The sequence below is a fragment of the Diaporthe amygdali genome (assembly GCF_026229845.1).
Source record: "Diaporthe amygdali strain CAA958 chromosome Unknown NODE_24_length_778219_cov_64_757418, whole genome shotgun sequence".
Classification (NCBI taxonomy): domain Eukaryota; kingdom Fungi; phylum Ascomycota; class Sordariomycetes; order Diaporthales; family Diaporthaceae; genus Diaporthe; species Diaporthe amygdali.
The window spans coordinates 413,218-441,136 of record NW_026517044.1 but is presented as its reverse complement, the minus strand read 5'-3'; the positions used below and the strand labels follow the sequence as shown (position 1 = coordinate 441,136).

Genomic DNA, 27,919 nt, shown 5'->3' with positions numbered 1-27,919 from the left:
GCGGAGAGAGGTGTATATCTCGACTGGGCCGGGCAAGAGAGGCAGTCGGCTTCCAAGTGAGTCAAATTCAGGATGAGGTGAGAATAGGTGATGATTCGGCTATTGTAGATAGACGATCGGGGTGGTTGTGTTGCGGCTGGCAGAGCGAAGAGCAAACTGAACAGCGAGCGCTCAAAAGATAAGGAGGAGAGCAGAGGGGGGCGGCAGTTGCGGCGCTGATAATGGAGACGAGAGTGCCGACCTTTGAGCGCGACAAGCAGACTTTGATGATGTATGTTTTGGATGGTGACAGACGGGGTTTGGAAGAGACGGTGGAGGGGCAGCTTGGATTTGTACCCCCTCGAAGATGCAAGCTGGGCGTTGGTTTGATGAAGAGAGAAGAGACTGGATGTGGGCATGAGTGTGACCAGGGTAGGTCGACGTTGGGTACGGATACCCAGATACCACAGCACGGCAGCAGAGAGATACAGTAGGAACCAGCAGAGAGCACACACAGAGAGAGTGTGAGAGTGAGAGAAAGACCCATGCCCTTGCCAGGGTGGGAGGGGTACGTACCTTGGTGCCATCCAAGGTGGAGACTCTGAGTGAGTATCCCATGGAAGGCCCAGAGGGTGATTGAGCCGGAGCGACGGACAAGGTGCCCGTCCCCAAAAGGCCGCAAGGGTCCCAAGATGCCCGTCCCGATTGGGACTCCGTTTCCACCGTCCAAACCTATGCGCAAATGCAAACGCAAAACGCAAACGGGGGGGTTTCGTCGGTGCAGTTACAGTACTGTACTGTACTTGGGATGGTGCTGCTGTGTGTCTACAGTACTGCCCACTGCCTGCTAGGGGTCGATAAGTGGGTTCGGTTCGCCTGACTTTTGCACTTCCTTCATGCACTCGCTCAATGCAAGCACTGAGTGCCTGCTGCACGGTGCTTGTCGCAGTGCCGCCTTCGTGCATGCAGACAAGGACGTCTGGACGTCAGGGCTTGTCCACCATCTCCTCGCTGGGCATATCGGGCATCGGAGGATTCATGTGCCAGGAGGAGGAGCCGTATTAGCAGCCCAGCTCAAGCTCTATTCAGCTCAACTCTCGACTCGACTCGACTAGACCCATCCCAAGCCCAAAGTCACCGTTACAACACGAGCTGGTGACTGGTGACTGGAGACTGGAGGCTGATGACTGGTGACCGGGGACGTCATAGGCCAGGAGTTGAGGATGAAGGACGTCTGGTGAAGCTTCTTCAAAGTTGGCCAAACGATTTCGGCATCATAGTGGGCAGCAGTTGATGAAACATTGGCATGTCAAAAGCATGTCGGCACCGTCATCAGCCACAGACAGGCAAAGCGGATGGCTGTGGCTCTCAGTTTCAGCAGTACCGCAGTACTGTAAACAGTACTGTATGGGCTGGTGGCTTAACACCTTGGCAGGCCAGCCTCTCTGTCAACACCTGTGGCAGTGGAAGACTGGTAGACTAGGTGATGGCTGGAGTTAGTGTCCAAGTCCAAGTCGCGGGCGCGACGCCACTGCCGTTGTCGAGCCGGGAGACGACTCGCGCGTTGTAAACACTGGTTCAGTATGGGAGGCGACTAATAACAGGACGACTCAAACGGCGGTGGGAGGCTGGATGGCGGCTGGCTGGGCTGGCTGGGCTGGCTGGGCTGGCGTGAGCAGATGGAGTGGCTGATTGCCGCAGTCCCAGCCGATCGCCGTGCTGATCTCTTCTAGACTACTGGACCTAGGAGGCTAGGAAACCTTATCCAGTGAACTTGCAGGTTTCATCGAGCAGTGACAGGACGAGACAGGGCAGGCCAGGACAGGCGCAACTCACTTGGTTTGCGGCTACGAAGTTTCGACGCGGTGTGCTCTAGGCGCTGACGACCAACGGTTGGTGCACCACCAAAGATAAGACGACAGAGGCGTGCAGGCAGGCAGGTTCACACAGGAACAGGCACAGGCTCAGGCAGTACGGTCAGGTCAGCAGCACCGCTCAGGGAGCAGGAGGTGGTGTCCTGTCGCTTCCTCTGCTCTGCTCTGCCCCTCGCCTCCGATCCGCACCGATCCGAGATCGAATCACAGACTCGCAGTCATGTTCGCTGACGGGAAATCTGGGGTCCAGGTGCCGGGTACCCACTTGCCCACCTGGGCTAATCTAACCACCCCCTAGACGGCCTTCTAGAAGATCATGCACGGGTTCTTTGTGGCCGGCCATGCCTTCCAGGGACAGAAGGGCGAACGGAAATGCTCCCGGCATTGTTAGGCGCCGCCCAGGGCTCTGGACATCCGATGACCTCGTCCACTACATGGCTCGGGGCAACACGAGCAGGCAGACCTTGGGGGGGTCTTCTGGGTTCTGTAGAATAGAAGGGCTGCTGGTACGGGATACCGTGGACGGAGCTGGAATGACTGGCTCACAGGATACTACCAGTGCTGTGTGTGCAGCCCTGCAGCAGGTTGGGTATCAACGGCCGTTGTGCGAGACGGCGACGTTTGTGCCCAAGGCAGGCCTACCTCACACACAAACTAGCCTGTCATCGTCATCTACAGGTCGAAACAGTGTGTCACGCAGCCCGGCCGTTTCGAGCCACACACTCTCTCAGGTCCTGTTGCAATCCCATCCCATCCCGTTCAGTTCCATCCCGTCCCATCCCATCCCATCAACCCATCCCACCTGGGCAACCCCCGTGCACTGGGCCTCACCCTCTTACAGGCCAGAGCTTAGCCCGAGGCTCCAAATGTGGAAGCATTCCCGCCAGTGATCAGTCCAGGCTCGTGGGGGAAAGCGAGGGAAGACTTCCCATTGCTCGAGAGACCGTTCCATGCTGACTACGAGGCAGCTGACCGTTACGGCGAGTCACTAATGGGTGAGGCACCCAGTCTACTGTAGGTATGCTACCTATCCAAGGTCTCTAGGGACGCATAGTTGGCTGCTATACATAAACAGGACATGCAGAGCCGCGGCTATTGGACGCTGGGCCAAAGTCGCAGGCCAGATGACGACCCCAGGTTGAAGCAGCTCACCTCACCCACGAGGCAATCGAAATCGGCTAATGGAGCCTGACTCGGAGCTAGTGCCCATAGCCACCCATGAAGTGCAAGCCATAGCACACAGCTAGTGGTGCCCACCCCTCGAGTCATGCCTCTCCAGATCATGATAGGCGAAGATGCATCCCCGACCTTTGGCCCCACCTCAGTCTGTTTCGCCAAGGAGATCAGGGTTAGGGTACAGGGGTAAGAACTGGTCAATTGTATCTGTCTGGAGGGGGGATGCAAAGGAGGGGGGGGCACTGGGGGGGTTAGTCACGACAGACGGACTGCTTTGTTGAATCAGACTTTTCTCCTCCATGGCCTTGGGTTGACTCCACCACGTACAGATCGCGTTACCTCTGTCCGCTGGCAACGCGTCGATGGTGCGATCTGTTCGATTTGTTGAGCGGACCTGTTGTCTCCTCGGCCTGTTTTACTGCACACGCAGACATGCAGACATGCAGCAACAGCTTGTGCTGTCTCCGTACCTTGCTTGGATTTTTTTCGTCGCCTCTTGGTCGCGATAACCGACGGCTTGGACCCTCCGACCCTCTCTGCTGCCTCCCGCGGCTGCTGCACCAGCACCAGCACCGTACGCAGGCCTGGGCTGATGAAGCAGGAGAAAAGTCGGTGGCTGGGCGCGCATGCAAGGCCCGCTGGGATTTCCACGGCCACAGGGGACGCCGCAGGGGACGGCGCGTCGTGTTTGGCTGATGGCAGTGATGGGTCGAATCTTAAAGATCCCAGCGAGGCGGCCGCATATCCTGCGGCCCGTCGTGGAGTCCCAAAACCATCCCGTCCACCACACAACCACCCACCATGGCCCGTCGTAAAGTCGGTGTGTCGTCTCTCCAGGTTGCCGTCTTCCAATCAGCTGCCGAAGCTGCCCTTTCCAAAACCTCACCCAGACGATCCAAGGGCCCGGCGGATCCAGTCCGGTCAGGACTACCCGAGACAATCGACGCGTGCTACTCGCGACTATTCTCGAGCCCCATCGCCAGATCCTCACCCATGCAGCTCATCATCCGAAATCCATTCTCTGCTGTGCCATACCGTGCTGTCTATGGCCTGCGGCGATCGTAGCCTCGCGCCACTCGCGACGGCTTGCTCCCTGGCTCTCCCCGTCCTCGCTTCCGCACCATCAGTGACTGATTATCCTCCGTCCGTTCGACCTTGGGTATCCATCCGTGATAGACAATGCAACGCCCAATGCCATCATACTTGCCAGAATCATCCCATTATGCTCTTTCTCGCCTGCCCACCGTTTCGAGAACGGCAGTCGACAGCCAGGAGGCGGCGTCATCTGGGGCTTGGCCTGTGCAGTCGCTTTAGAGCACGTCCGAGCCTCCTTTGAAGGCTCGCGGCGTTAGCTACCGGCTTCCATGGCGGTCTCCAGGACTCCAGACACCAGTAGCTAGTGGTGAGATAATATCGAACCGAATGCGTAACTTTTGGCGGCTCTGCTGACCTTCGGCTTGACTTGTCGTCCTATCCACCGTCCAGGTATCCTTGGTCTAAACCTCCTGCTTCCTGCTTCACCCGTTCCTGTACCTGCGTGGGCTCCAGGCACGGGCAGGAGTGGCCCTCGAGTGTCCATTCCCGGCAGGACAACACAGCCGACGATAAGACTATACTCAGGCGTCAGCTCATCATTTTGTACATGGGCAGAATATTGACTTGCCGCGCCTGCCGCCCTATGAGTACTGCCTCAAAGCACGACAGAGGCTCCTCTGAGGCAGCCCATGGCCGAATATGGTTGAATGTCAAACTTGAGCCATGGCCAAGCGACGATCTAGCTTGGATCCGGCATCTTCTCCATTTCGACGGGGTCAATAGCTGTCCTATACAGCACAGCTGATGAAACGGGCCGCCAGTTGTGTGCGGAATTTCGGAAATGTGGGCCTTGACAGTAGCTCCTGGACTGTCGTTTTGGTGCTGGCGCTTTCATCGGCGTGCGCGTTTGAGTCCTGGTTGCACCGTCCACGTCTTGCGGGCTCGTCGGCAAGGTGTGCGATGGTCGCTCAAGTCTTCGGCCTGTCATTTGTGTTCTGAGTGTCTACCAGGCGCAGAGATACGAAAATCCATCGTGTGTGCTGACGTTAGAACAAGCTGTGGCCAATGTCACAAGGAACCCTTGTAAACTCTACCCACTACTCCCCCAGCCGTCAAGCCTGTCAACAATTTCCCGGGGTCCTGGTGAATGTCTGTGCTCTCCCAGAACCTGCATTCTCACACACAAGTCAGGCTTTCACGTTGGAAGCCGGCTTCTATGCCTTCTACGGCTTCTATTTCCACGGGCCAGGTCGCCAGCATTGTCGGCTTCGGCAGACTGGCATCTGCAGGATTCCCAAACGCTGGTCAACGTTCAACCCACGGCGCTATCTCCGTTGGCGCTGTTCCGACCATCTCTGAAACCAGGGCTCTGCCTGCCACAGCTACGATGCCATTCCCTGCCGGGCCATGGCAGCCATCTCGTTTATGGGCACATCTCCCGCCGTGACACCAGGAGCGGAAATTTCGATCGCAAGACGTCATCGCCGTCCATACGGCGAGGGCATCGTTGACACCCGTGAACTAGCCCGAAAGCTTATTCTCAAGCTGGTCTTGGCGGGGTTGCGCCCTGCCCTAGAAACCAGCGACCGCTCCTCACAACATGGCCGTTTCCTGGTACGCCATGGGTTGAGTAAACAGACGCGCATGAATTTTTCGAGAACAAGGTTTGATTATCCAACACCCGAAGCCCAGAGGTTCAACAGCCGAGACACCGGGAAAATCGGGACGTCCCACTTGGGCGGTGAGGGCGGCTGGGTTCAACCCGGCGTCTTGTTCGTGTCATCCTGGGAGAGTGCCCGCTGCGATGACCGAAATTTCTCGGGGGCACCATCTCTGAGACGCGCGTAATGATGGGAATTCCGCGGCGGGGCCTGGGAATCTCGATGAGCAACTGATGGAGCCTTGTCAAACTTGGCTCCCCACAAGACAGCGATCGTGTTCGCATCGGAACGTGGAGGCTCAGAAGGTTATCCATCGCATGGGCCGCAAATCTACTCCGCTGATGGAGATCTGCTGGCCGCGAGCGGTAGGGGGAGAAGTACTCGCGGCAATGTGTGCAGCAAGCGCACCAGAGCTCGTATTGGCTGAACAGACGCCGTGTTCCTTGAAGCATTCACGACATTGCCGCGACTCCTTCATTTTGTCGATTGAGCGCGCTTGTGATGGCTTTTGTTTGAGAGAGTCGGATGGGGCGGGAAGAGACAGCGTATTCTTGCACTGCAGATCAACGCAGTATTTCAGCATCCCGGATGGAGACCAGCTCACCGGTTGACAAGAACACCCGGCAAGCAAACTGCAGACTTCAGAACATAAAGCTAAGGGACGAGTCCAACGGAGACCCAGTGACAACCTGGTGAGGGTTACAGTTCGGAAGGCATTCACATCATACAGCCCTTCCAAACGCTCAGCATATCTCTATCTTGTGACGGTTCAAATATATCTGGGAGTCGGTCAAAAAGCAAAGGCTCACTGCGCATTTGAGAAGTCCACATAGGCTACAGCAGCTGGGACCACTTCAAATTAGTCACTGAATGGCCCGGCCAGAGCTGATGTTCGCCCACATTTTTATTCGACGGGCCTTCTCCGTCTCATACAGCTGATCATAGTTCTTACACTCGAATTATCTTCTCGTCATGTCTAAGCAAGTCTTCCGCTCCTGTGAGATTTAATTGTGATATGGCAGTGTATGACGCACGAATTCTTGTATCTCGTGGCTGGCTGGAAGTCTCCTACTTCTGAGTTGTCCCAACGGAATAGGGGAAGACCATTCTGGTTTTTTGGGCATGATAGTACCCATAACTCCAAGGGTATCAGCCCCTGATGCTGCCTACTGATCAAATAGGGCGCCGATCTTGGGACTATTTGCGCCCTTGAGTAGTCGAGTGCTCTACCAAGTTTGCCGACAACCTTAAGTTATGGGGCACGCATGGACTGCAAGCCTGGAGGCTCAATCGCCCTTCTACGGGTAGGTGAAAAGCAAGTTCTTTTCGCACGGATGGGAGCCTCGACTTGTTGAGCTGTATGGGGTCGTGAATTACAACCCGACTTGAATAGAGCAGACGAGACGACCGAGATCGTTTGTTGATGTGCTGGCGGTAACTCCGGAGCGGGATCGAGTAATGGATACCGTGTTCGAATCAGCTTGAGTTGTGAGACTCGGGCATTAGCTCGCTGGGCGAGATAGGCTGCCTGGGTGCCCACAACTACGTTGAGGGTCTGATCATGAGACACGTCGCCTAGCTAGCCAGTCGCCAAAGAAGACGAACATAAACTAGAGCGATCTACAAACCGGGCAAACAAGAAGGAAGCAACAGGCCGCGATTGTACGCCCTGTCACAACACTGGCAGAACTCTTCAGCAACTACACAGGCTGGGCCGACGCAAACCGTAGATATAGAAGAGGGATGAGAGTGAAGAATCATTAGCTTCAAGACCACGTTACACGCCAAACTCTGTAAAAAATGTCAAAACAACCAACCCCCTAGGTCCCGGACATACCTGCCTATACATGAGCAGTGATCAGCCGGTGCGAGCCTTGTTATAAGCACCGAGATTCAGACGGGGTAACTAATTTAGGGCCCAAGTTTTGTATATATACGTGTCGGTCACGGAGAAGCATAGCGTGTGTGGACTTAGGCCGCCAAGTGCGCGAAATTTCACTGACATCGGGCGAATATATCCCGCGCAATTTGATTATTACTTACAGCATAGGGTGATACGGCCTCAGCTGATGAACACGATGCCGACATAACGCCAGCCTGCTTCCCGGCCTTGATACGGTGATATAGGACCGTGGGGAGACGTATAGCCTAGCCCAAATGTGAGACGGGTCTGTCACAGAAACGGTATACCTTTGAGCGACCAAAGTGATCCACACATCAGATTGGCGATATGACACATGTTCACCTTCTAGTATTGTTCGTAATGAAGTCGAAACCAAGACATCCTGGGAAGGCGGGCACATCGTCGAGGTATCCCGGGCGACTAGCGAGGGATTAAATGGCAGTTTGCATTGCCAGACACGGCAACAGCCGCAGCTTGTGTCGTGATAAGCAACACATGGTGCCTAAGAGCGTCTGAAGAAAGGGTCACCATGGCCCTGATTTACCTGAATTGCTACTATTATCTTGAAGTCTACCTGGCGGAGACTTCTTTCAACCAGAACCCTTCTTTCGTGTGAAGCGCATCTTCTCTATAAAGGTCCAAATAGCTATTTGTTGAATTTTCTGAGGAAACGATGAGTGAATCAGGAATAAATTTCAAACAGAAAAAGGACTAGGGGGTTTAGTGGCCAGAAGTACATATGTATATACAGGAGAGAAGGAAAGGAAAGGAAATATGATGAACATATCTTTTTTAAAATTCCAAATCAACATAAAATTCAGATTAAGAACTTAAAGGTTAATTATTTCAACAAAGAGAAGTCAAATCTGAATCTACAGAAAGTTAAAATTGAAACAGATAATTCTCAGAATAGAAAAGAAAGGAGAATTTTTTTTTTCCCGCCAGACCCTCGCCCCAGAGCGAGAACGCAATTCCAAATTACTGGAAGATAATTCGCCCAGAATTAATTTGGTGAAAATATCCATCCCTACTCTAAGTCCATATTTGATCTCAGATCCTTTGTCATTGTATGAATAACTTTACTATCCAAAGTCTTTTTGAAATCACTAGGAATGTATGTTGTTCTTATAAATTGTCATGAATTGATAAGGATATATTCGAAGGATGTTCAGAATGACTATTTGAGTTGAAAAAAGAGGCCTAGGCTCAGAGCGAGGACTTCAAAGCCTATGACCTTCAGAGGGACCGCTCCGGAGAGCTTCCCACGCACGCAATGACATTTTATAGGGGCAACTGAGCTAGAGATTGTCCAGCCGTCACACGAAAGTTGTCTTATAATCCGTGCTGGCAGGCATGGGAATGTTTTGAAAGTACGTGCTGCTTCTCATGACCGATTTCGTTTCTCGAAGAGTAACTCATACTTGGCTGGCAAGTATATCACCTGGCAAGACTGTCTGTTGGGCGCGGGAACTTGATAAGACGGCCCGGCGTTGTGACATACCTTGATGGCATGTCTTGGGCGGCCCTGCTGTATAATGCGAGGAGCCGCCGGGACGCAACGCTTTTCATGCCGAGCGGTTTGTTGTCTTGACATGGCAACACAGTGAAGGAAGGTCTCAACATCTCATGACATCTCATATACATTGTTATTCTTTATATTAGCTATCTCTCTCTCTTTCTCTCTTCTTCTTTTTCTTCTATCTTCTTTCTAAGGGTAACCAGCGGCCTGGAATGCCTGTCCTTCTTCCGCAAGGATCCATAAGGGGATCTTGAACAATGGTCTACTCTGCAGATGCCAAACGACCGGGTCCATGAAGCGGATGGACGAGCACGAGACCGTCCGCCTTTCAAACACCGGTATGGATCAATTAAAGGAGATGAAGTCCTGTTCAAAGTCCATAGGATCTTCTTCACCGATGAACTCTTCAACCTCGTCAGAGTCAACATCGTTGCTGCTGACTGAGTTGTTGCCGTCGTCGCTCGACAGGTCATCCTCATCATCTCCGCTTGCGTTCTGCGCGAGAGCGGCATTTGCCTTTCGGAGGACGCTTGCCCTCTCTCGATGGGGGAGTTTACAACCCTTTGTCTTACAGACACCTGTGTTGCTGAAATCAGGGCATTCAAAGACGTGACGATCGGGACAGCTGATGCCCTTCTCGCAGTAGCCGTAGAAGCCAAATGACTGGCAAACCGGGGCACCTGGAGGTAGAATACGGTGAGTATATGGACATTCACTTGCCCTGCAGTTGCCCTTGGCATAGTGCACACAGTGCGGCGTGCGCTCCGGGGTCAGGTCATGAGATAGGTCACACTGATCCCCGGCGGAACAAGTGCCTTTTTGAAGAAGCTCCTTGCATGCAGAGACTTTTAATGGATCGTGGACGTAACGGCACATGGGGCCTTTTGGACAAGAACCTATAGACAAATTGACGTGGTCAGCAACATCTGCCAGTAGCCTACGGCACAGACACAGAGCTGTCAGTGCAGAAGAGCTGGGGGAACGGGGAAACAAGGGGGTACCAGTATTAGAAAAGTTTCTGCAAGTAACGTTTGTCTTCTTGACGGTCGCAGATTGTCTGGATATTTCTCAGTCAGCAGATGCACTCGATCGGGACGGGCGACATACCGGTGAGCCTTAACGATCGCCTGACGGTACATATTGCCGTTCTTGGACCGATGGAACTTGACCCCTCCGACCAGGGCCATCTTGGGCGTGGCCTTGGGGTTATTTGGATCTCCTGACGAGGGTGAGCAGAGACGCGTGTAGTGATGAGATGACGGCAACGCACCAGGAAGCTTGACCAGCTTGCTGCCGTTGTTTGCGACTCTGAAGCGGATACCCTCCACCGATATCTCATAGGTGGGCGCTGAAGCGGGGTTAGCAGAGACAGTAGAGGGGTTTGCCGTATGTTTGAGGTGGTTCATGAGTTGGGCCCGTTCGCGATGCTCCTTTTGCTGCTGCTTCTGGAGTCTCGTTTGCTGCATCGCCTTATTCCGTGCCTCGGTCTGCTCATGGAAGACATTGGAGTTGATAAGTTGTAGGTGGCGGTCGCTTCTTGTGACCCATGAAGAGGCCGTGTCATCGGATGTAGAGCCTGCGACGTGATTGGAGTTGTTCGTAGCATTGGGGTTGTTGAGGACAAGGGATCTGTGTCGATGAACGGGCTTCGCAACGCGATATCCTGCACGACCTGGTGCGGCATACGGATGATGACCACGATAGTAACCGCCACGTCCAGATGCTAGCGATGCTCCTGGTTAACTAGGCATTCGTCAACGAGTGTGGTGTTTGGGCACAACATACATCGGGAAGGGCCGGAGGTCGCAGGTGTTCCTGGAGCGAGGCCTGCCTGTTGGTTCTTTGCACGGTTAATCTGGCCTGTGACAACTCGTCAGAAACAGTCAAGACTACGCGACCACGCATCGCATCGCATCGCATCGCATCGCATCGCATCGCATCGTGTCGGCTGGGAGGTACTTGCCTGCCAGGAGGCTGATCTGCTCCATCAACTTCTGGTCCTCATCAGACATGATGGATGAGATCCCAGACTGAGGTCCTAGGTAGGTTGTATCTTGGGTGAAAATTGACGTATGCTGAGGCGTGCGTTCGGCGCTCAAACTGAAATTGGTGTGTGCAGGAAAGTTGGAGGTTTGCTAGAAACGAGGTGTTGATTATAAACTGCAGAGAAGTCAAAGTTGCTCGATGTTGGCAACGGCGGCAGGCTATGAGACTAGCGGGAAGGCTGGTTGCTCGCGCCATGTACTCCCCGTTCCATGTGGCTCGCACGTGACGATAAGATCATATCAGATAAGAGTGGGCAGAATTACATCATTCGCAGCTAGGCAGGCAGCTCCAGGTACGGAGTGGCCTAGTCCACATTGTCTCCTACTGTGGATGCCTTTCAATGATCATATACAGCAGGACATAATGCAGAAAAGCCACCATTGAGACTTTTTCTTTTAGTAATTATGCATAGGTAAAAACAGCAAACCACATTCCTTTGATTATGGACTGGGCCAATGGCTGAAAGCGGAACACCAGGCCAAGTGACCTGCAAAGTGAATCAGTTCACGGGTACTACGGTACGTTGAAAGACCCTTCTTACGTAAGCCAGCCTGCCTCCCGACCTGGACCCCATCGACGCTGCGCCGGCACTTCGTTCGAGACATCCAGACATAGAGACAATCGACGCAACACCCCTCAGCAGTTCTGCTAAGAGGAGACCAAGGCGCAGAAAATCGCACAGATAGCTCAAAATGGCGGACGCAGCCGTTAAGCCAGACCCGGCTGTCAAGCCCGACCCGGACGCCCTCCAAGGCGGATCCCCCATGGCCATTGATGCCTACGAAGACGACATCGGCGACCTGGATCTTGAATTCTACGCCCCGAGGGACCCAGATGGCAATCCAGCCCCCCAGGACAACCTCTTCATGGCTCGCGTGCCCACGTATGTCTGGGCTGCTTGGGACAAGATCGACGACGACACCCCAATTGAGATCGGGAGGCTACGCGCCTGGAGCGAGCCCGATAAGAAGGGTGTACCCAAGGTCCGCACCTCCTCCCCTCCTCCCTCCTATCCATGTCCGCGCACACAAGCCGCTGACTTGATTCCCCCTTCTATCATAGAGAAAAATGAGGCTTTTGCTGAAAAGCAACGTCGCCTCCCATCAAGGTCTACCCCGTGAATACGATCTGGACGACACCAACCAAGCAGTCAAGAATACCTTCATCTTCAACGAGTCGGATATTGAGGGCTTCAAGAACAAGAACAAGTTGCGCAAGGATGCTGCCGATCAGAATATCCCCTCCTATCTCTTGCGCGCCAAGGTCGAGAAGCCAGCTCAACAAAGCTCTCGTGGCGGACGTGGACGACGAGGAAGGGACACTTTCAGACAGGTCATCCCCAGTACGTTTTTGCTTACCCACCTTTGATATTCTCCAAACAAATCATACTAACCATACAACAGAGAAAACAGCAATCTATGGGCGTGTCTCACAGGAAGTAAACATGAATCCGATAGGTATGTACTTTGTCTTCAGCAAGAGATGGGCAGGATCTAAACCCTACGCAAAGATAACCCAGAGACCGCATACCTCATGGCCGTCCGGGCGCAGGAGCAAGTGACGCCAAAGAATACGACCCAGATCATCGACCGCTTCACCGTCACCAACAACGTCGTCCAGGTCGGCACGACACAGGCCACCAAGGCCTTCGAGAGCTTCATCAAGGACACGCGCACGCAGACCAAGAAGGCCAAGGCCGAGGCCAAGACGGCGCGCATGCCCGAGAACGAGCTGTTCGACAAGATCTTCCAGTGCTTCCGCCAGTACAACTACTGGTCGCTCAAGGCCCTCCGCTCCGCCATTCCCCAGCCCGAGGTGTACCTCCGGTCGACGCTCGAGAAGGTGGCCGACCTGCACAAGAGCGGCCGCTTCGCCAACAACTGGAGCCTGAAGGCCGAGCACCAGGACATCGGCGCGCAGGCTGTGGCGGAGACGGCGCCCACCATGAACTTTGCGGAGGATTCCGAGGACGAGGAGATGGAGGATGTTCAGATTTAGTGAGCAGCTTGGCTGGCCCGATCGAGGGATTGCGCCGTCTACAGGGGGAGCTTGTGAACTACGCACGGCAAAGGCGTTTCACGGTGCGCTGCCGGATTCACTTGAGGAAAAGCATGTGCGGGTTTGGTTGTCTCTTTTCTTTTTTTCATGCCCGAGGCGTTTTAGGGGTCAAATGGTTTTTACTTGCATGGACAGGCTACTATTCCAACTTGATATGATACCCTCGGCCCGTACGGGCTTCAAATGCCGTTTTGCAGTGGGATTTTCGCGATCGCGCATGTTCAGAACTTTTGGGCCGGCTTCTGTTCACCCAGTTTCAACCCGACCGGCCATTTTTAGAAACCCTATGTGCAGACGAGCGCTCGATCCTACTGCTCATCCGCCGTGTGGTCCAGATCCTCTAGATTGCCCAGCTTCCCAGCCTGCGCCTCCTCGTCCATGCTCGACGTGTCCTCGAGGTCGCCCACCAGCCTGGCGAGCAGCGCCTCTATGCGCGCGTTGCTGTCCTCGAGGGCCTCGAGCCGCGTCGTCAGGTCGCTCATCTCCTCGCTGTCGTTGAAGATGCCCTGCAGCTCCTGCCGCAGGCCCGGGAACGGCGCCATGCTATCCCTCCTGCTGAGCACCTTGCCCGCCCCAGGTGACTTGGGCGTCTGCCGGCCGTCTGAGGCGGTGGGCGTTACCCCGAGCTGGTCACCGGCGTCTTTGGTGGTGCCGGTGTTGTTGTTTCCGTCCCTTTCGTGTGATTGTTTGTTCTTATGTTGCTTGATTATGTTTTGTAGCATGGTCGAGTCGGCCGTGGTGGTCCTCTGGAACTGCCGACGGATCATGTGGCGCGTCAGGTCGTCGTCGACAGAGATGGCATCTTCAATCTCATCCGGAGGCGAGAGGTCGAATACGGCGTGGATGTCGCCGTGTGTCGTGATGCGCCACTTTTCCCAGAACCACTGGTACCTCCTCTCGTTCCCGTTGACTACGGTCGATCGCCTGGTCGCTGCCGACACAGGCCATAGAGCACGCCGCTCGACGGCGGCGATGATGAGGAGCAGAGGAAGGTTGAGCAGTCGCACCGCCGCGACGTGGATCTTGTGGAACCATCGGGGGCTGACGACAAATTTCAGTGGCACCAGCACGAAAAGTGCGAGGATGTTGAAGGGTGGCTGATAAGCGAAGATCGCGTCGCTCTTGACGCCTTCCAGTGTCTGGACTGCGTGGCGGTACTGAATCTCGGCGGTGGCGTTGGACACGATAGTGCTGAAGGTGTTTGAGAGCATGGACACCAGGATAGTGAGAAAAAGCGTGTTACCCAGGAAGGCAAAGGTGACCATGAGGCATGGGCCCAAGATCTGGTGGAACTCGGGGGCCCTTTGGATGCCGGTGCCATCGAGGCCAAACCAGATCCAGAGCAGCCACTTGCTCACCGTGATTGTCGAGTGATCTCCGTCCCCAAGCCAGATCAGTGACATGAGGAATCCGGCGAAACACCAGGCCGCAAGGGCTGTCAATGTGGTGAAGTCGGCCATCATGGCTCTCAAGGAGACGAATAGCAGGTTGTTGGAGAGTAAGTTGAAGGCGAGACGGGGGATAAGCACCGGAGCACCCATCGCGAGGACGTCGAGGGCCTGCTGGTCCGTACCATGGCTGTCGGTACGCCAGCCTTGAATACGCAGAACGAGATAAATCCAGAAGATGACAGCGAACGTGACATCCAGGAAGCTCCATAGGTTCTGAGTATACACCTGCCTGTGCCATATGTGTCAGTCAGGGGTGCGTGGGATGACTGACGGGGAGGGGGTAACTCACCAGCCATGTTCCAGTATCGTGGCAAAATTGTCGAGTACCCATCCAAATGCATACACTGAAAACATGACTTCAAATATCGAGAAGGTAGTGGGGTCTCGCTCGGCCATGAACAGCACGTAGAGAACCAATAATATCATAAACTGCATGATCTCGAGGTAGTTCCTCGTCCTCGGGACGATCAAACGGTACTGGTTCAGCAGCGACGCCGCCCTGGGGTCATAGAGGCTGATCGGCTTCTGCTTGTATCGATCCGGGATGATGTCCATGAAACTGCTAGGCGTGTATATCACGCGACCCTCGTAGATGGCGTCAATGACCTTTTGGCAGGATGTTGAGCTCAGGAACAACTTGCTCTCGCTCAGTATGGCAACTTCGAGAGCGGGCAGTGTCGTATGGTAGCTGAAAGAGTCAGAAGAGGACGCCTCTCGGCGAATGTCCTCGGGAGCATTCTGAAAGGGGGAGAAGCCGGCGACGAGGATATGAGCGAGGATGAGCAGCCCATCGGGGCCCTCATTGTCCTCGTTGAAACGCCGGAGAATGCGAGTGGCGACGAGCTCACACAAGGTAGCACGAGTGTAGTTCACATTTTGCCGGTTATGCAGATGTGACTGCTCGTGCATGAACTGTGTGCGGTTCACCAGGAGGCAGTAGACTAGACCATATCAGCATCGCGAGCGGACTTGTCTAGGGGAGGATAAAGGCCTCGCCATGAGGAGAGGCGGGACGGGGCAGACTCACCAATGGAGATGTCATCTAGGTCGTACAGCTTATCGACCAAAGGCCGTATGACAGATATGTTGATCCTCACATCTCTCAGTTGCTCAAGGCTCATGTAGTCCTCGACAATGGAGACCACATCCCTCCTGATGCGGTGGATGTTGGTGTAGACGGGCAGGTGAGAGTGTGGGTTGGGCACGCAAGAGAAGACAGGCTCAGTGTCCAGCTCATGGCTCATGTGTCTCCTCAACAGCGGCCGCCGCTCTGGCTCCACGATCTGCAGGTGACGGTTGCTACGAGAGCGAGGGCTGCATTCTTGGTCTTGGCCTTGGCGTTGTTGTTCTTGATGCTCGCCCTGGCTCTGGCCGTTCTGGGCCTGGGCCGACATGCTGTGGACGGAGCCAATGCCTTACGCCAGCCAGGGGAGGAGTGGGTTCCGTCCAACACTGCGCTCCAACAGATTTCGAGCGCCGGGTGAGCAACACCAAATATGTCTGCTGCCAGATCAGGGCTCGAGGGCGTGGTACGGGCGAACAGGCGTAACCTTCAACCTTGTTGGTCCAGTCGGGACTGTGATCTCCCCAATCGCCGGCGTGCGACTGACGATGAGATGTCGAATCGAATCAGGTCGGGACTGTCCAACAAGGGAGCTCCTCGAAGCGAGACAAAGGTCGCTGTGGTCGTCGCCGTGGGCTGTGGTTGACCTATGGCTAACTGTAGTGAGTATAAGGGGCGGTAAGACAGACTGACTCGCTGGCCATTGACACATGCACAGCCAGGAATGGACTTCAGTAAATGGACTGCTAGCTTCGTTTGTGGGGTTTGGCCAGCTGGCCGTGCTTGATAAAGAACGATCAAGTAAGATCAAGGCCCTTCTTGTCCTGTTTTCGCACCCTGGGCAGATTGCGTCGCGTCAGATCGCGTTGATTTGGGTCAACCCGAGTCGACCTGGGTTCAATCGAGCCCTTTTTCACCCCAAACAAGCATCACACAGTCCCCCGTCCCGCCGCCCCCTCCAAACCTACTTGACCCGAATGACGCAAACCTGCAGGGGACCGTCCATTCCAGAGGCACAGCTGTGGCCACTAATGGGCGATCTGCCGCTGCTACGTGCGAACTCCAAGGCACAGTACTACTATCTATCTATGTGCTTATTGAGATAAATGTGTATGCACGTCTGTACATTCGTTAAATATAGTAATTACTCAATCTACTGTACATGCAGTCAGCCTCTCGCTTCAGCCCGATCCACCAATTGCCTTTGACGTGTGGGTATATATAGATACCCGAGACACCTATCTATAATCTATGTCAGCTTCCAAGGCGTTGATCATACAACGGTTATCTACTGTTGTTGTTCACTGTTGAACCGCTCCAAATCTCGCCGGCTCAAAGGGCTTTTCGGTCATCATAAGGTGCTGAAACATCGCATCTCATCTCGTTAATTGTTCCAGGACTATCTCGCCTCTTCCAAGCATCCTGACCACAGAGAGGCAGGCAGGGCTGGGCTGGACTGCTCAATTCCCAATCGCAACCCGCGTCGAGACTTGAACCGTTTCGCCCTGTTCCCCTGGTATCATACAAATGAGCAAGGCCCTTCAAGTTGAGGGCTGGCCTCTCCAAGTTCATGTCGAAAAAAAATAAAAAGGATATTGTACATGCTTTAGAACATAAACATTACAATGTGGTATCTCTGCCTCACTCTTCTCTTTTTCCTCCAATCCCCCATCATAAAAGACGACCAAGAAAGAATATGAAGATCGGGTTGGGTAACACAAAAGAACATCTGGGGATTAAAAGAAAAGAAGAAAAAAGAAAGCCACATGCTTGTGGGTTGTCGAGGCCATCAACCTGCCTGCTGTCTCCCTGTTATCTCATTTCTTTTCTCCTTCTGCCAGACCGTGAAACCTCAATCAGTTGCTTCAGACCTTTTCCGAGTCTTGAAACGTGCCCACAGCATCCATTCCCGCCTCCGGAGCTTCCCTTTGTGTTGACTCGAGAGCTGGTGGCTGCTTTGCATGTGGAGAAATGCTGATAGAGCTGTTCTGCGGCCCGATGATCCTCGCTTTTTTGGGAGACATGCTGTAAATGCCTATCCTTTAACGCCGCTGCTGATCGCATAAACCCACAAAGTATTAATTGAATTCCATATCGAACGCCGACACAATGCCTTCTCTTGTTGGTCTCTTTCGCGACTCGTTTTCCTACGGGGTATATCGTCATCCTCGATCTAAGCATCTTCTCGACCTCGTCGTCATCTCTCTGTCACCATCTGTCACACATGTGGTGCGCCAGGTCGTCCTTTGCCTAATGATTCGAGCAGCTCATGAGGAGGTATTCTTTGCATACCACTACCGCGATCGAACATGGATGTTGGAGCCGGTTGGTATCCCTCTCGCTTCTTCCTTAGTCGTTCCATGGCCATACCAGCGACGACAATGAGAAGGGTCAGGCCGAGGGCGATGGCTAGGCCGATGAGCACAATGGCGTATATTGGGAGACTGCCGCTGCTGCTGCTGCTGAAGAAATTTGTCTTCTCAACAAATACCCGGGAAATAGTGCCCGCGGTGTTTCCAGCCTTAGTGGTCAAGGCGAAGGGGGTCAGTGCAGTCCCGTTGAATAGAGCGGCACTTGCGCTGCCGAAGGCGGGGATCACGATGTGCCCGGTCAGCATCAACGACATCGTGTCGTCGAGCAGGTCCGAGGAGCCCTTCGACTCAGTGAGAGTAAATACTTGTAGCGACCGGATATCTGTTCCGGCCTCGAACGGCTGACCAGCCGACTTCCAATTGGACCCGTCATACTTCATCAAGTAGATGGATCCGTTGGTTGCAGTGCCCGTGATCCACACCTGGTCGCCTTTAGCAGAGCCAGCGACGATAACATCCACAGGGCCGGGAAGTTGGGTGCCGCCAGGATAGTTTTCCCAGGACTGTGCGCCTGATGTGTAAGAGACCAGGTAGCTCGTGGAGCCGTTAACACTGAAGTTTCCTCCCGCAACGAGGAGCTCATCAGTCACCCATGCCATGGCCCTAGCCTCCCCCAACAAGTTGTTGCCCGGGCGAGTCCACTGAGCCGAGGAAGAGCTGAAAGAGCAGACTGCTGGACAGCCAAGGGAGCCTGCCGAGGTGAACGATCCACCGACAAATACGTCGCCGCTATTCGGGCGAACAGCGATGGCGCTGACCGTGGCGCTGCCGCCTTCCAGGGCCGGAGGCTGTGAGCCATAGTCGTTTGCCTTCAGATCAAATGACACCAAGCCGCTAACATTGGTCCCGCTGACGAGGCCAGTCACGTTGCCACCAGCAAAAACCTTGGAGTCTTGAATGGCAACCGCAACGAATGTCGAATCCTGAGAGATACCAGAGGCGAAGCCAGTGATGGTAGCGTTGTCGCCATCAGTGCTGTTCACAATGGCGACGTTGTGAATGGTGGATCCGTTGCTTCCTGTGAGAGTGAACCGCCCTGCAAGCACAGTGATGTTGAGGTCGTCCTTGTTCAAGAAGGCTCCATCGATGACCCCAGACGCGCTGCCGTTGAGAATGTCCCGCTTTAATGAAGAAAAGGCCGAGGATGAGTTGCGTTGGATCCGAGCACCAAAGTCGTCGAGGCCAAAATCAGGTTCCGATCCACTCAAACTAGCTGCTCCAACGGCTCCGAGGGTCGATGATACGACTGTACCAGCATAGAGAGGGTTGCTTCCGGTCACGTCGAGAACGGAGGTAGTCAGCATGCCGTCCAAATATTCCACAGGTCCATCCAGGTTCACCAGCCAGTTCCCTTGGCTTGGTACCCAGACCCCGAAGCCGTCGGTCAATACGGCTTGGTTGCCTTCAAATGCGTTGAGCTGGCTGAAATTTCCGGTAAAGCTGACAACCTCCTCGGTGGTGCCGGATATGTTCATCGTCAAAGGAACCACCGCCGATACTGGGCCGTTGACACCAGAGCCTAGGGCGCTCCACGTGTTGGATGAGGTATCGAAAACCGCGATGTTGGCAAGACCAGATGCGTCATTAGTCTGAGTGTTATTGAAGGACCCTCCCACGAAGAGCTTGGTGCCGTTGACGTGCATAGAAGCGACGAACCCATCGAGACCACCATCGAGGGACCGCACTGAAGAATCCTGTTGATCAATCGACACAATGTTGCTCGAAGCTGAGGAGGTGAAATTGCCTCCGATAAATGTTACGGTGCCCGAAGTGGCCAGCGCATTAACGGCGGATCCGGTGGAAAAGTTCATCCCCAGCTTGTCGTAGACCGAGTTCTGGAAGTCGGAGGAGTTAAAGCTGGTGACGGACGGGTCGTATTCAAACAGTCCGTTGAGGCCTCCGGTGGTGTTGTACAAGACAAAACCAACTCTTTGAGCCACGATGGTCTGCTGCGAGAGGGACTGGCCGCTCGCGGGGGTCAAGGTCACGGCGGGCCGGAACGAGCTCGACGTCGCGTCCACGTATCCGTAATAGATGGGGTCATACTTGTCGAAGTTGTTCGTTTGAAAGAGCGAGGTGCTGATAGAGCCATTCGTACCTGTCGTGGGTGACATAGTGCCACTGAGATGGACCTGACCACGTGAGTCACACGTGTCGTCTTGCAGGCAACCGGGCGTGTACATGTTGACGGTGTAGTAGCCAGACTCTCTAATGTCCGGGAAGAACACAACAGAAGCCGAGTCCGTGGTGATGGGACTCGAAAGCTGAGCAGTCAGATACCGGGAGCTGTTGGCAAACGTCGACGAGACAGTCCAAGGGCCCGTCTGGGTGGCATTCGAGGCGGTGGAGATGCCTGCGCAGGACGGCTCGTTGAAGTCACTGACGGCGAATGAAAAGATGTCATCTTGAAACAACTCAATGCCGTTCAGGCCACCGCCACTTCCGTACCAGTCCGAAACGTCGATTCGGAAAGCGTTCATTCCTATGACGTTGACGAAATGGAACTCCTGAAAGGTAACGTTGGTGTCGCTGCTTAGTGGACACTCGCTGGTGCAGGTAAGATTCTGTTTGGTTTCGGGATCGATGTAGGTGAGGTTCATGATGCCATTGATAGGCAGGGCCGTGAAGCGCCACGTCTTGGTCCCTCGGCCATCCTGATGTGTGTTATACAGGCGCAGCTTTGTCGGCCGATAGCCAAAGCCCATGTTCGCCTGCCAAAATCCAGCCGTATTGTCCGCAAGCAGCCACGTGTTGCCCGCTCCGTCGTCGCCGCTGGTCTTGCAAACGATATTGCTGGGCTGATCAAAGCCAGTGGTTGTCGTCGTGCTGCCGGAGGTGAGGTTTGCTGTGGAGAGGTTGATGACCTGCTCGTCTGGCGTGCTAGGCGTGCTCGCGTTGCCTAGCCCGGTGAAGCTTCCGCCGAAGATGATGTGACCGTTTGATGCTTTTGCGATGGACAAGACGGGGCCGTTGAAGCCAGCAAAAGGCAGGGCTGTGAAGCCGGTCCCGGTAGCCCACGAGACAGCATTTGTAGAATTCTCAATGCCCATAAAGTTGCCCCCGACATAGACCGTATCGTTGTCGCAGAGAACAGCGTTGACGGAGCCCTGTATGCCAGGCAGCTGCCTGACTTCGGTGGTGTTGGGGTTAAAGAGGGCGATACCGGTGGACTCGCGGTCGCCTAGGCTGGTGAAGTTTCCAGCTATTATGACGCCCTGTGGGACTCCATCGGCGACATAGTTACACATGGATTGGATGGAGGCGTCGGCCTGGACGACGGTTGTGAGAACTCCATTTGGCAGGCGAGCCAGCAGCCCCTCGCTGCCATTTGTCCTGAATGGGTCCTCGTCCTGGCCCTCGAACTGGTAGAGCGATAAACCCGCGAAGTCGCCAGCAAAGCCAACCCGACCCAGTGATGCTATGTCCAGGTCGAGGAAGGAGTCAGGTACGGAGGTAAAATTAATGGCGTGCGAAACCGGTATTGATGCGAGCGAGGAGACTGTTAGAAAAGATTTAAGTAATGTAGAAGCACCTGTTCTTGGTTGCCGGGCGACACGGCGCCGTGAGAGGAGGGATCTCATGGCGCGAGTCACCCAGGTAAATGAGGAACAGCCCGTTGAGTGTGTGGGTTGGTTGGTGCCGGTATTGCGGTTTGCGGAGTTGATATGCTACGCGTAATCCATCTCAATACCAGAAAGAACGGGGAAAAGGGTCGAGGGGGCTCGGTCGCGGGCGATGGTTGCGTTGGCGCGAATCGCGTGGTTTGGGAGCTGTGAGGCGGTCGGAGAATTGGCACGAGGCGCGGGGACGTGGTGATTATGAAACGAGCGTGGGTTGGAAATCGACACCGAAGGAAAAGATGGACGAGGAGAGATGGTAACAACAGCGGGCAATGGCGTCCTCGCTGCGGTCTGCACCCCTAGGCGAATTGAAGTTGTCGTCGAGAGACGGAGACGGCCCACCCAAGTGGAATGGGGACGGGATGGGAAAAAAAGAAAGCCGGGTAAAAAGAGTGCAACTGGCTTTGGTTGGCTGGAGGGAGGACAAAGCCAGTGAATGAGGGTGATTAGATGCGGTTGACTACCCGTCGTGGTCGGGTGGGATCGTGTTGTGTCGGGTTGCGTGGGAAGCGGTCGGTGGAATTGATTGATGGTCAGGAGAAGGTCTCGCTCGTGTGGTCCAAAGTGGGCCCTGCAGGTCAGGATATTGAAGGTACCACAGAATGTAGTCAGGTACGAGAGCAGCCGACAAAGCTAATACTGTAAACTGCCTGGTTGGATGCAGGTCGGGACGGGACAGGGCCAAAGCAGGCCTAGGAGGAGGAGCAGCAGCACCAAGAGCAGGAGGAGGAGGAGGACGGGAGAGGGGGTGTATCAGCCTGCAGCAGATAAGAAAAAGGAAAACAGCTCGGCAGGATCTTTTCCCCTTCTTTCTGCTCCCTCACAGTCAGTCAATCTCAATCTCTCACTCACTCCCTCTCGGCTCTCTTTCTGTCTGTAACTTGTCACTGTTGCTGTGTCAAGCAAGAGTCAAGATGAAGGCGAGATTGAGATTGGGGCTGTGGCTTGGTCGACGGGTGCAGGGAAACTACAGGGAACCCAAGGAAGGCCAAGGTTACCAGGCGCACATCTTTTAATTTGCGAAGGGGGACGGCCGGGATGGTCGAGTTGGACATGGCGAATGGCAGCAGTTCCTCTGTTCCTGCAGCGGTGGGCCCCGTGGACCCACAGACAGGGGCCGGGGGCACCTGTGAGCGTGAGAGTCTGTGAGCCTGTGAGTCTGGCAGCCAGTCGGGATCATGTATCCAGGTAGTCTGCTGTACTGTATTTGCTGTACGTACGTACTCATGTACTCGTGCATTCGTGTTCTCTCGCGTACACTCCTCCCGTCCTGTGGCCCTCTTGCCTATCCACTCCTGCATATTTCAGAAGCTACCTCAAGAACATCAGCGCAACACGCAACAAACAGTTGCGACTGGCTCTGACCGTCTTCCACATTCCGCACTCTCCAACGGGAAGGATATACAGTACGCGCGTGGTCATGAAGACTCGCACACCCACTCCTGACGACTTACACAGTAGTTCTGCAGGCAGGCATGTGCTGTGTTATTGTGCAATAACACAGTACATCATATGGTTCCCAAACTCTCTTCTCCCCAATCATGCCAACCAGGTCAATAGCAACAGAAACAGAAACAGCGACAACAATAGCAATAACAGAGGGGATATTATTACACACACCTTGCTCCCTCCTCCCTGTCTGCCGTGCCATTCAGTGGATGGGTGTCCAGTAATCCGGTACGCCATCCAGAGAAAATTTCCCTGACGACAATCAACGAAAACGTGGAGGTGACGCTAGTCCTGCGTCCCGGCCTTTCAAGTGCTCCAGGTCTGTGTGGTCTGTCGGTGTCTGGTCTAGCACCTTACGTGTTGTACAGCGCATACATAGTCCACAAGACAGCATCTGACAGTCGGATTTCGACCGAGCGGGCTGCTATGGGGCCAGACTAGGACGAGCACCGGCCCGTACAGAACCTTAGGCTGCATGTGCCTCTTGGTATGCGAGGTATGCGAAGCATGCGAAAGCAAGAGATGCAAAGCAAGAGATGCGATGCCACAGTACAGACAGAGACCGAGCCGGTAACCCGGGTTTTACCTGCATGAACCATGGCCTGCAGGCAACCTTGAAGGTTCCATGTGCCACTGAGTTGCAGCCAACCAACAGAGCCTCGAAAGCCTACTGTTACAGGAGTGCGCAGTCAAAAATGCCGTGATCCCCTGAAGCATAACCGCTTTCTCTGCCCCCAAATTTCTCAGCCTCTCAGCCTTCCTGTCCCTCATTCTCTTGAAACCGACCGACGAGTACAAGCTTGAGCTCTCTTTTTCGCCTGATCTTCTCCTGCGGGGCTTTCGCCCGTTTGCCATCCCATCTCTTAGACTGCATGCCTGGGTCCGCGCGGCAAGCCGTGGCAATGCTGGGATGAAGTTGCTAGCCTGACTTGGTGCGGCGACGACAACCCGGGCTCGTCCTTGCACGCACGCATGCTCTCTAATATGGTAGTCTACAGTGCTATGCACACAACACTTGCTCCCACTACAGTAGCCCTCGCTGCCCGGTCCATCAGTGCCGCTGCTGTGCTAACAGACCTCGTTTTCATCTGTCTACCCACTCCGTGAGTGGGTTGCAGCTCGGGAACCCCGGCCCCGCCTGCTCTCAGCACTCTCCCGACGGGCGAGGCATCACAGGTATCAGATTCCACCGGCACCCAACGCCCAACCAGTGCAAACCAGGACGGCAGACCGGTAGAGGCAGAGCCAGGGCAGAGAGACAGGGCACGAAACATCAAACCGTCCGGGGCGGTAAGGCGGCCGAGCCAGACTGCAGCCCATCTTGGTTCGGCTGCGACAGCCGTAGCATGGGGCATGGCATGAATTCGGATCTGATTCCTCTCGGGCTGGACGCTGCGATCAATGCCGTGATTCGGTCCTGGGCCGCCTGCAGACCAAGCAGCAACCCTGGGCAAGGCTACATACTCCTTTTTGGCTTCGGCGCTGCTATGCTACGCGCCCACTTAGACGATACACAGCACATATCATAGTAGCCATCGGCGCAAGATTGCGGGCTAAGCAGAAGTATACCAAATACAGCCACCTACAGTGCCTAGGTAGGTAGTTGCCGTCACTAGTGACTAGGTATCTTAAGTAAAGAATTCACAACGACACCTTTACCGCTCGTACGAACTCGAGGTAATTCGATTGGCCCTTCTCCCTAGAAGAGAAAGAGCAAAGAGGATGTCTACTCTGTGTGTGCGTGTGCGTGCGAGGCTTATTCATGCCCGTGTGATGTCATCCTAGGCCCACTGCAGAGCTGTCTCCCCTCGCCAGCGCAGAAGAGCCGCAGGTCTCGCTACATGACAGTATTGCGTCGCAGATGCTATCGCGACGGGCAGACTCGTATCCAGGCCCAGACCACACATATGGATCCCTTGACTGTCCTCCCGTCCGAGATAGTGCTCCGCATTCTCGAGTTCGCATCCATTGGCATTATCGCCAACTTGACTCGGACAGCCAGGTCATGGCACACCTTCATCGACGATATACACCAAGATGCTATATATGCCGCTCACCTCCCGCGGGCCTCACGCTCAACCACGCCCAATGAATACATGGGTGCCTTGAAAGCCTTCCGCCCCGACTCCCTCTCGCACGGCGTCAGTTCATGGAAAGAAGCCTGCAGGCGGCGCTGTCTGCTGCAGGACGCATGGGACTCTCCCAACCCTAGGCCCATCGCCACTGTTATCCAGATCGGCAGCCACCCAGTATGGCGTTTCAAGCCCGACTTTGACCGCAGGCTCATCGTGTCGACGAGCCAAGCAGGCGGCGTCAACGTGGTCGACATGGACACGGGTGACTTGCTCTGGTCACTGGGCCGCCATGAGGTACGGCCTTTTGCTCATCTGGAGTACCAGGATGGTACCGCTGTCTGGGTATGCTACTAAGCCCCCTTCTACATTCCATTCTGTTGGCCTACAGAGTCTTTCTCTTTCCTGGGGTTCAGTGTCACGAATGGGGACCACCCATCCGCACGGCTGCTGCTCGACTGGCCTTTCAGGTGGCTTTTTGGATAACTCGTTAACACGAAACCTTGCAAAGGACCGCTTCGGAAATTCGCTTGAAGTTTGGAAGACGGACTTGCCCGACTGCGTGAGGGGCGAGTTCCGCCGGGTCGCATTGCTGCCTCATGACACCGAGACGCGAGGCTTCCAGCTGTCCTACGACACACTCTGCGTGGTCTCTACCGAGGGGGAGGGCTTTGTGTACGATGTTCCTACAGCACGTCCCGAGGCACCGGTGACGCTGCGGACGCACCTACGGATTGCAAATGGGGCCATTGGCCACCTGTATCAATGTCAAAAAGCCGTGGTGTACTCCATGGGGTCGGAGGGCTATCACTTCCACGACAAGATATCTGGCGAGCTGCTGGGCGTTCTCCAGCCCCGGAGTGCGAGCCAAGTGCAGGTATACCACATTGCGCACCCTGTCACCTTTGCATCCGATGCCAGCAACATCGTCGACATTATCGGTGGCTTTGGCGGCATACTATCAACTCAGACCGGGCTGCCGTTCGGGCCTCAGAACAACGCCGAAAGACTAACGCCCATGGCCGTTGGGCAGGGCCCATTGACTTGCGAACTGCGCCGGGCCGACCCAGAAGCAGAGGCACAGCATCTCATTCCCCCCATCGACGAAGACGAGTGGGGGGCGGGCATGCTGAATGGGAATACGATGGCTGGTGTGTCCCGCGGTGGGCGGCTGCTTGTTTGCTGGGATTGGCAACGAGCCCTCAGCCACCCACAAGACCTGTCTTCATTTACAGCCGTTATCGAGTGTGAGCCAAGCGGCGATAGAAGCTTCGATCTAGGAGGCTGGCTTTCTATCCACGAGACAGTGGGTGGTAAACGAGTGCTGTTCGAGGTGAAGGAGAGAATCTACATGCTCTCGCTTGGCGAAGATGGTAGATTCGAGTTGGGTAGGCCGGCTTTCGCAGTAGCACAGAGTATTGCGCCGCAGATCACGGTTCCAGTCAGTTTCATGGCTATTTATGACGATTGTATCATGAGCACCTTCACAACACTAGGCATGGAGCTAGAGGAGGACGGGGACGGAGACGGGCCGGAGGAGCAGCTGGACCCTCCACGCAGGGAGAGATATTTCCCAACGAAGGCAGTGAGGGTGTTGTGCCTTGCGCCTGATGTCGATGGGGATGCCTCGGATAACACCGATGTGTAGAATAATCGCAGCGAAGCTCGTTCCACCGAGGGTTCACTTAGCCTCACCATTTTCAGCCTTTCCCGCGTCCCTCATCCTGTCCTTGTACTGCCTCGGCGTCTCAAACGGCTGGTCACTCTCGGCCTTGCCCAGGCCAAACCAACCCTTACTCTTCCCTCCCAAGGCGCTCCACAGACCGGTGTTCTTCCTCTTGGCCTCGGCCTCGGCCTCTCTGTACTTCCTCTCCGTAGCCTCGCTGCCAAATTCGACGCCCGTTTTGGCCTCGTATGTCGTCGCGAGGCCGCGCCGGAGCATCTCCAGCCCTACGTCCCGGCGGAAGAAAAGGAAGCGGCGCACATAGGTGGTGGCCACGACCCGCTCGTATTGGTCGCGCTTGTAGATTTGCGCGCGCACGTATCGGTTCAGGATAGATGATTGGAGCCATTGGAGGGCCTCGGCAGCGTAGGGTTGCGCGGGACGGCCAAAGTGCGCGCCTTCGGGGGCGTCGATGCCGGCGAGTCGGATGGGTATCTAGATGGGAGGACGAATGTCAGCGACTGTACCTCCGCAGGAGAGAGCTGCTTCCCGACAAAAACGTACAGTCTGCCCTTTCAGCTTCTTCCTGTCTGTGGGCACCTGCCTCAACCAGCCCCAGCCCGCCAGTCGCCCGCCAGGCGTGTGGAACAAATGGAAGCCGTCGCCATCGCCCACGCTCGTGACTCGTCCAAACAGGGTCCGCTTGCGATAGTGGTGCGGCAGCACGTAGTTCACGCTAGGTATCCGTCGCAGATAAGTCCTGTAGAACTTGATCCCGCCGAGGAGCACCGTCGTGATCACGAAAGCCGGAATCCAGGTCCTTGGGTCTTTGTAGTGATCCCAGTCCTTGACATCCAGTGACTCGTTCCAGCTGACGATGTGAGCGCCTGGTCTTGGTGATTTGTCCTCATTGTCCTTTTTGGGGGAAGAGGACGACCAGGGCCATGACATCTTGCTGCGGTTCAATGGGCGCAAGCA

General features: G+C 54.9%; 7 protein-coding genes across 7 annotated transcripts; 3 read left to right on the top strand and 4 right to left on the bottom strand.

The window, feature by feature from the left end:
* Positions 1–3,830: 3,830 nt before the first annotated feature.
* J7T55_010752 (uncharacterized protein) lies at positions 3,831–4,094 on the top strand (the record flags this gene model as incomplete). The annotated part of the gene is made up of 1 exon (XM_053130854.1): positions 3,831–4,094. The coding sequence occupies one exon, from the start codon at positions 3,831–3,833 to the stop codon at positions 4,092–4,094; it is 264 nt and encodes an 87-aa protein (XP_052991033.1).
* Positions 4,095–9,492: 5,398 nt separating this feature from the next.
* J7T55_010751 (uncharacterized protein) lies at positions 9,493–11,159 on the bottom strand (the record flags this gene model as incomplete). Its single annotated transcript, XM_053130853.1, has 5 exons — positions 9,493–9,827; positions 10,149–10,204; positions 10,255–10,776; positions 10,933–10,974; positions 11,041–11,159. 5 exons carry the CDS (start codon positions 11,157–11,159, stop codon positions 9,493–9,495), a joined length of 1,074 nt encoding a protein of 357 aa, XP_052991032.1.
* Positions 11,160–11,885: 726 nt separating this feature from the next.
* On the top strand, positions 11,886–13,191 carry J7T55_010750 (transcription initiation factor iif; the record flags this gene model as incomplete). Its single annotated transcript, XM_053130851.1, has 4 exons — positions 11,886–12,176; positions 12,256–12,535; positions 12,597–12,650; positions 12,704–13,191. 4 exons carry the CDS (start codon positions 11,886–11,888, stop codon positions 13,189–13,191), a joined length of 1,113 nt encoding a protein of 370 aa, XP_052991031.1.
* A 368-nt stretch (positions 13,192–13,559) lies between these two features.
* On the bottom strand, positions 13,560–16,096 carry J7T55_010749 (nonselective cation channel; the record flags this gene model as incomplete). Its single annotated transcript, XM_053130850.1, has 3 exons — positions 13,560–14,931; positions 14,992–15,643; positions 15,730–16,096. 3 exons carry the CDS (start codon positions 16,094–16,096, stop codon positions 13,560–13,562), a joined length of 2,391 nt encoding a protein of 796 aa, XP_052991030.1.
* A 1,887-nt stretch (positions 16,097–17,983) lies between these two features.
* On the bottom strand, positions 17,984–21,718 carry J7T55_010748 (uncharacterized protein; the record flags this gene model as incomplete). Its single annotated transcript, XM_053130849.1, has 1 exon — positions 17,984–21,718. One exon carries the CDS (start codon positions 21,716–21,718, stop codon positions 17,984–17,986), a length of 3,735 nt encoding a protein of 1,244 aa, XP_052991029.1.
* A 3,395-nt stretch (positions 21,719–25,113) lies between these two features.
* On the top strand, positions 25,114–26,926 carry J7T55_010747 (uncharacterized protein; the record flags this gene model as incomplete). The annotated part of the gene is made up of 2 exons (XM_053130848.1): positions 25,114–25,623; positions 25,790–26,926. The coding sequence occupies 2 exons, from the start codon at positions 25,114–25,116 to the stop codon at positions 26,924–26,926; spliced, it is 1,647 nt and encodes a 548-aa protein (XP_052991028.1).
* Positions 26,927–26,959: 33 nt separating this feature from the next.
* On the bottom strand, positions 26,960–27,892 carry J7T55_010746 (uncharacterized protein; the record flags this gene model as incomplete). The annotated part of the gene is made up of 2 exons (XM_053130847.1): positions 26,960–27,436; positions 27,506–27,892. 2 exons carry the CDS (start codon positions 27,890–27,892, stop codon positions 26,960–26,962), a joined length of 864 nt encoding a protein of 287 aa, XP_052991027.1.
* Positions 27,893–27,919: the final 27 nt, after the last annotated feature.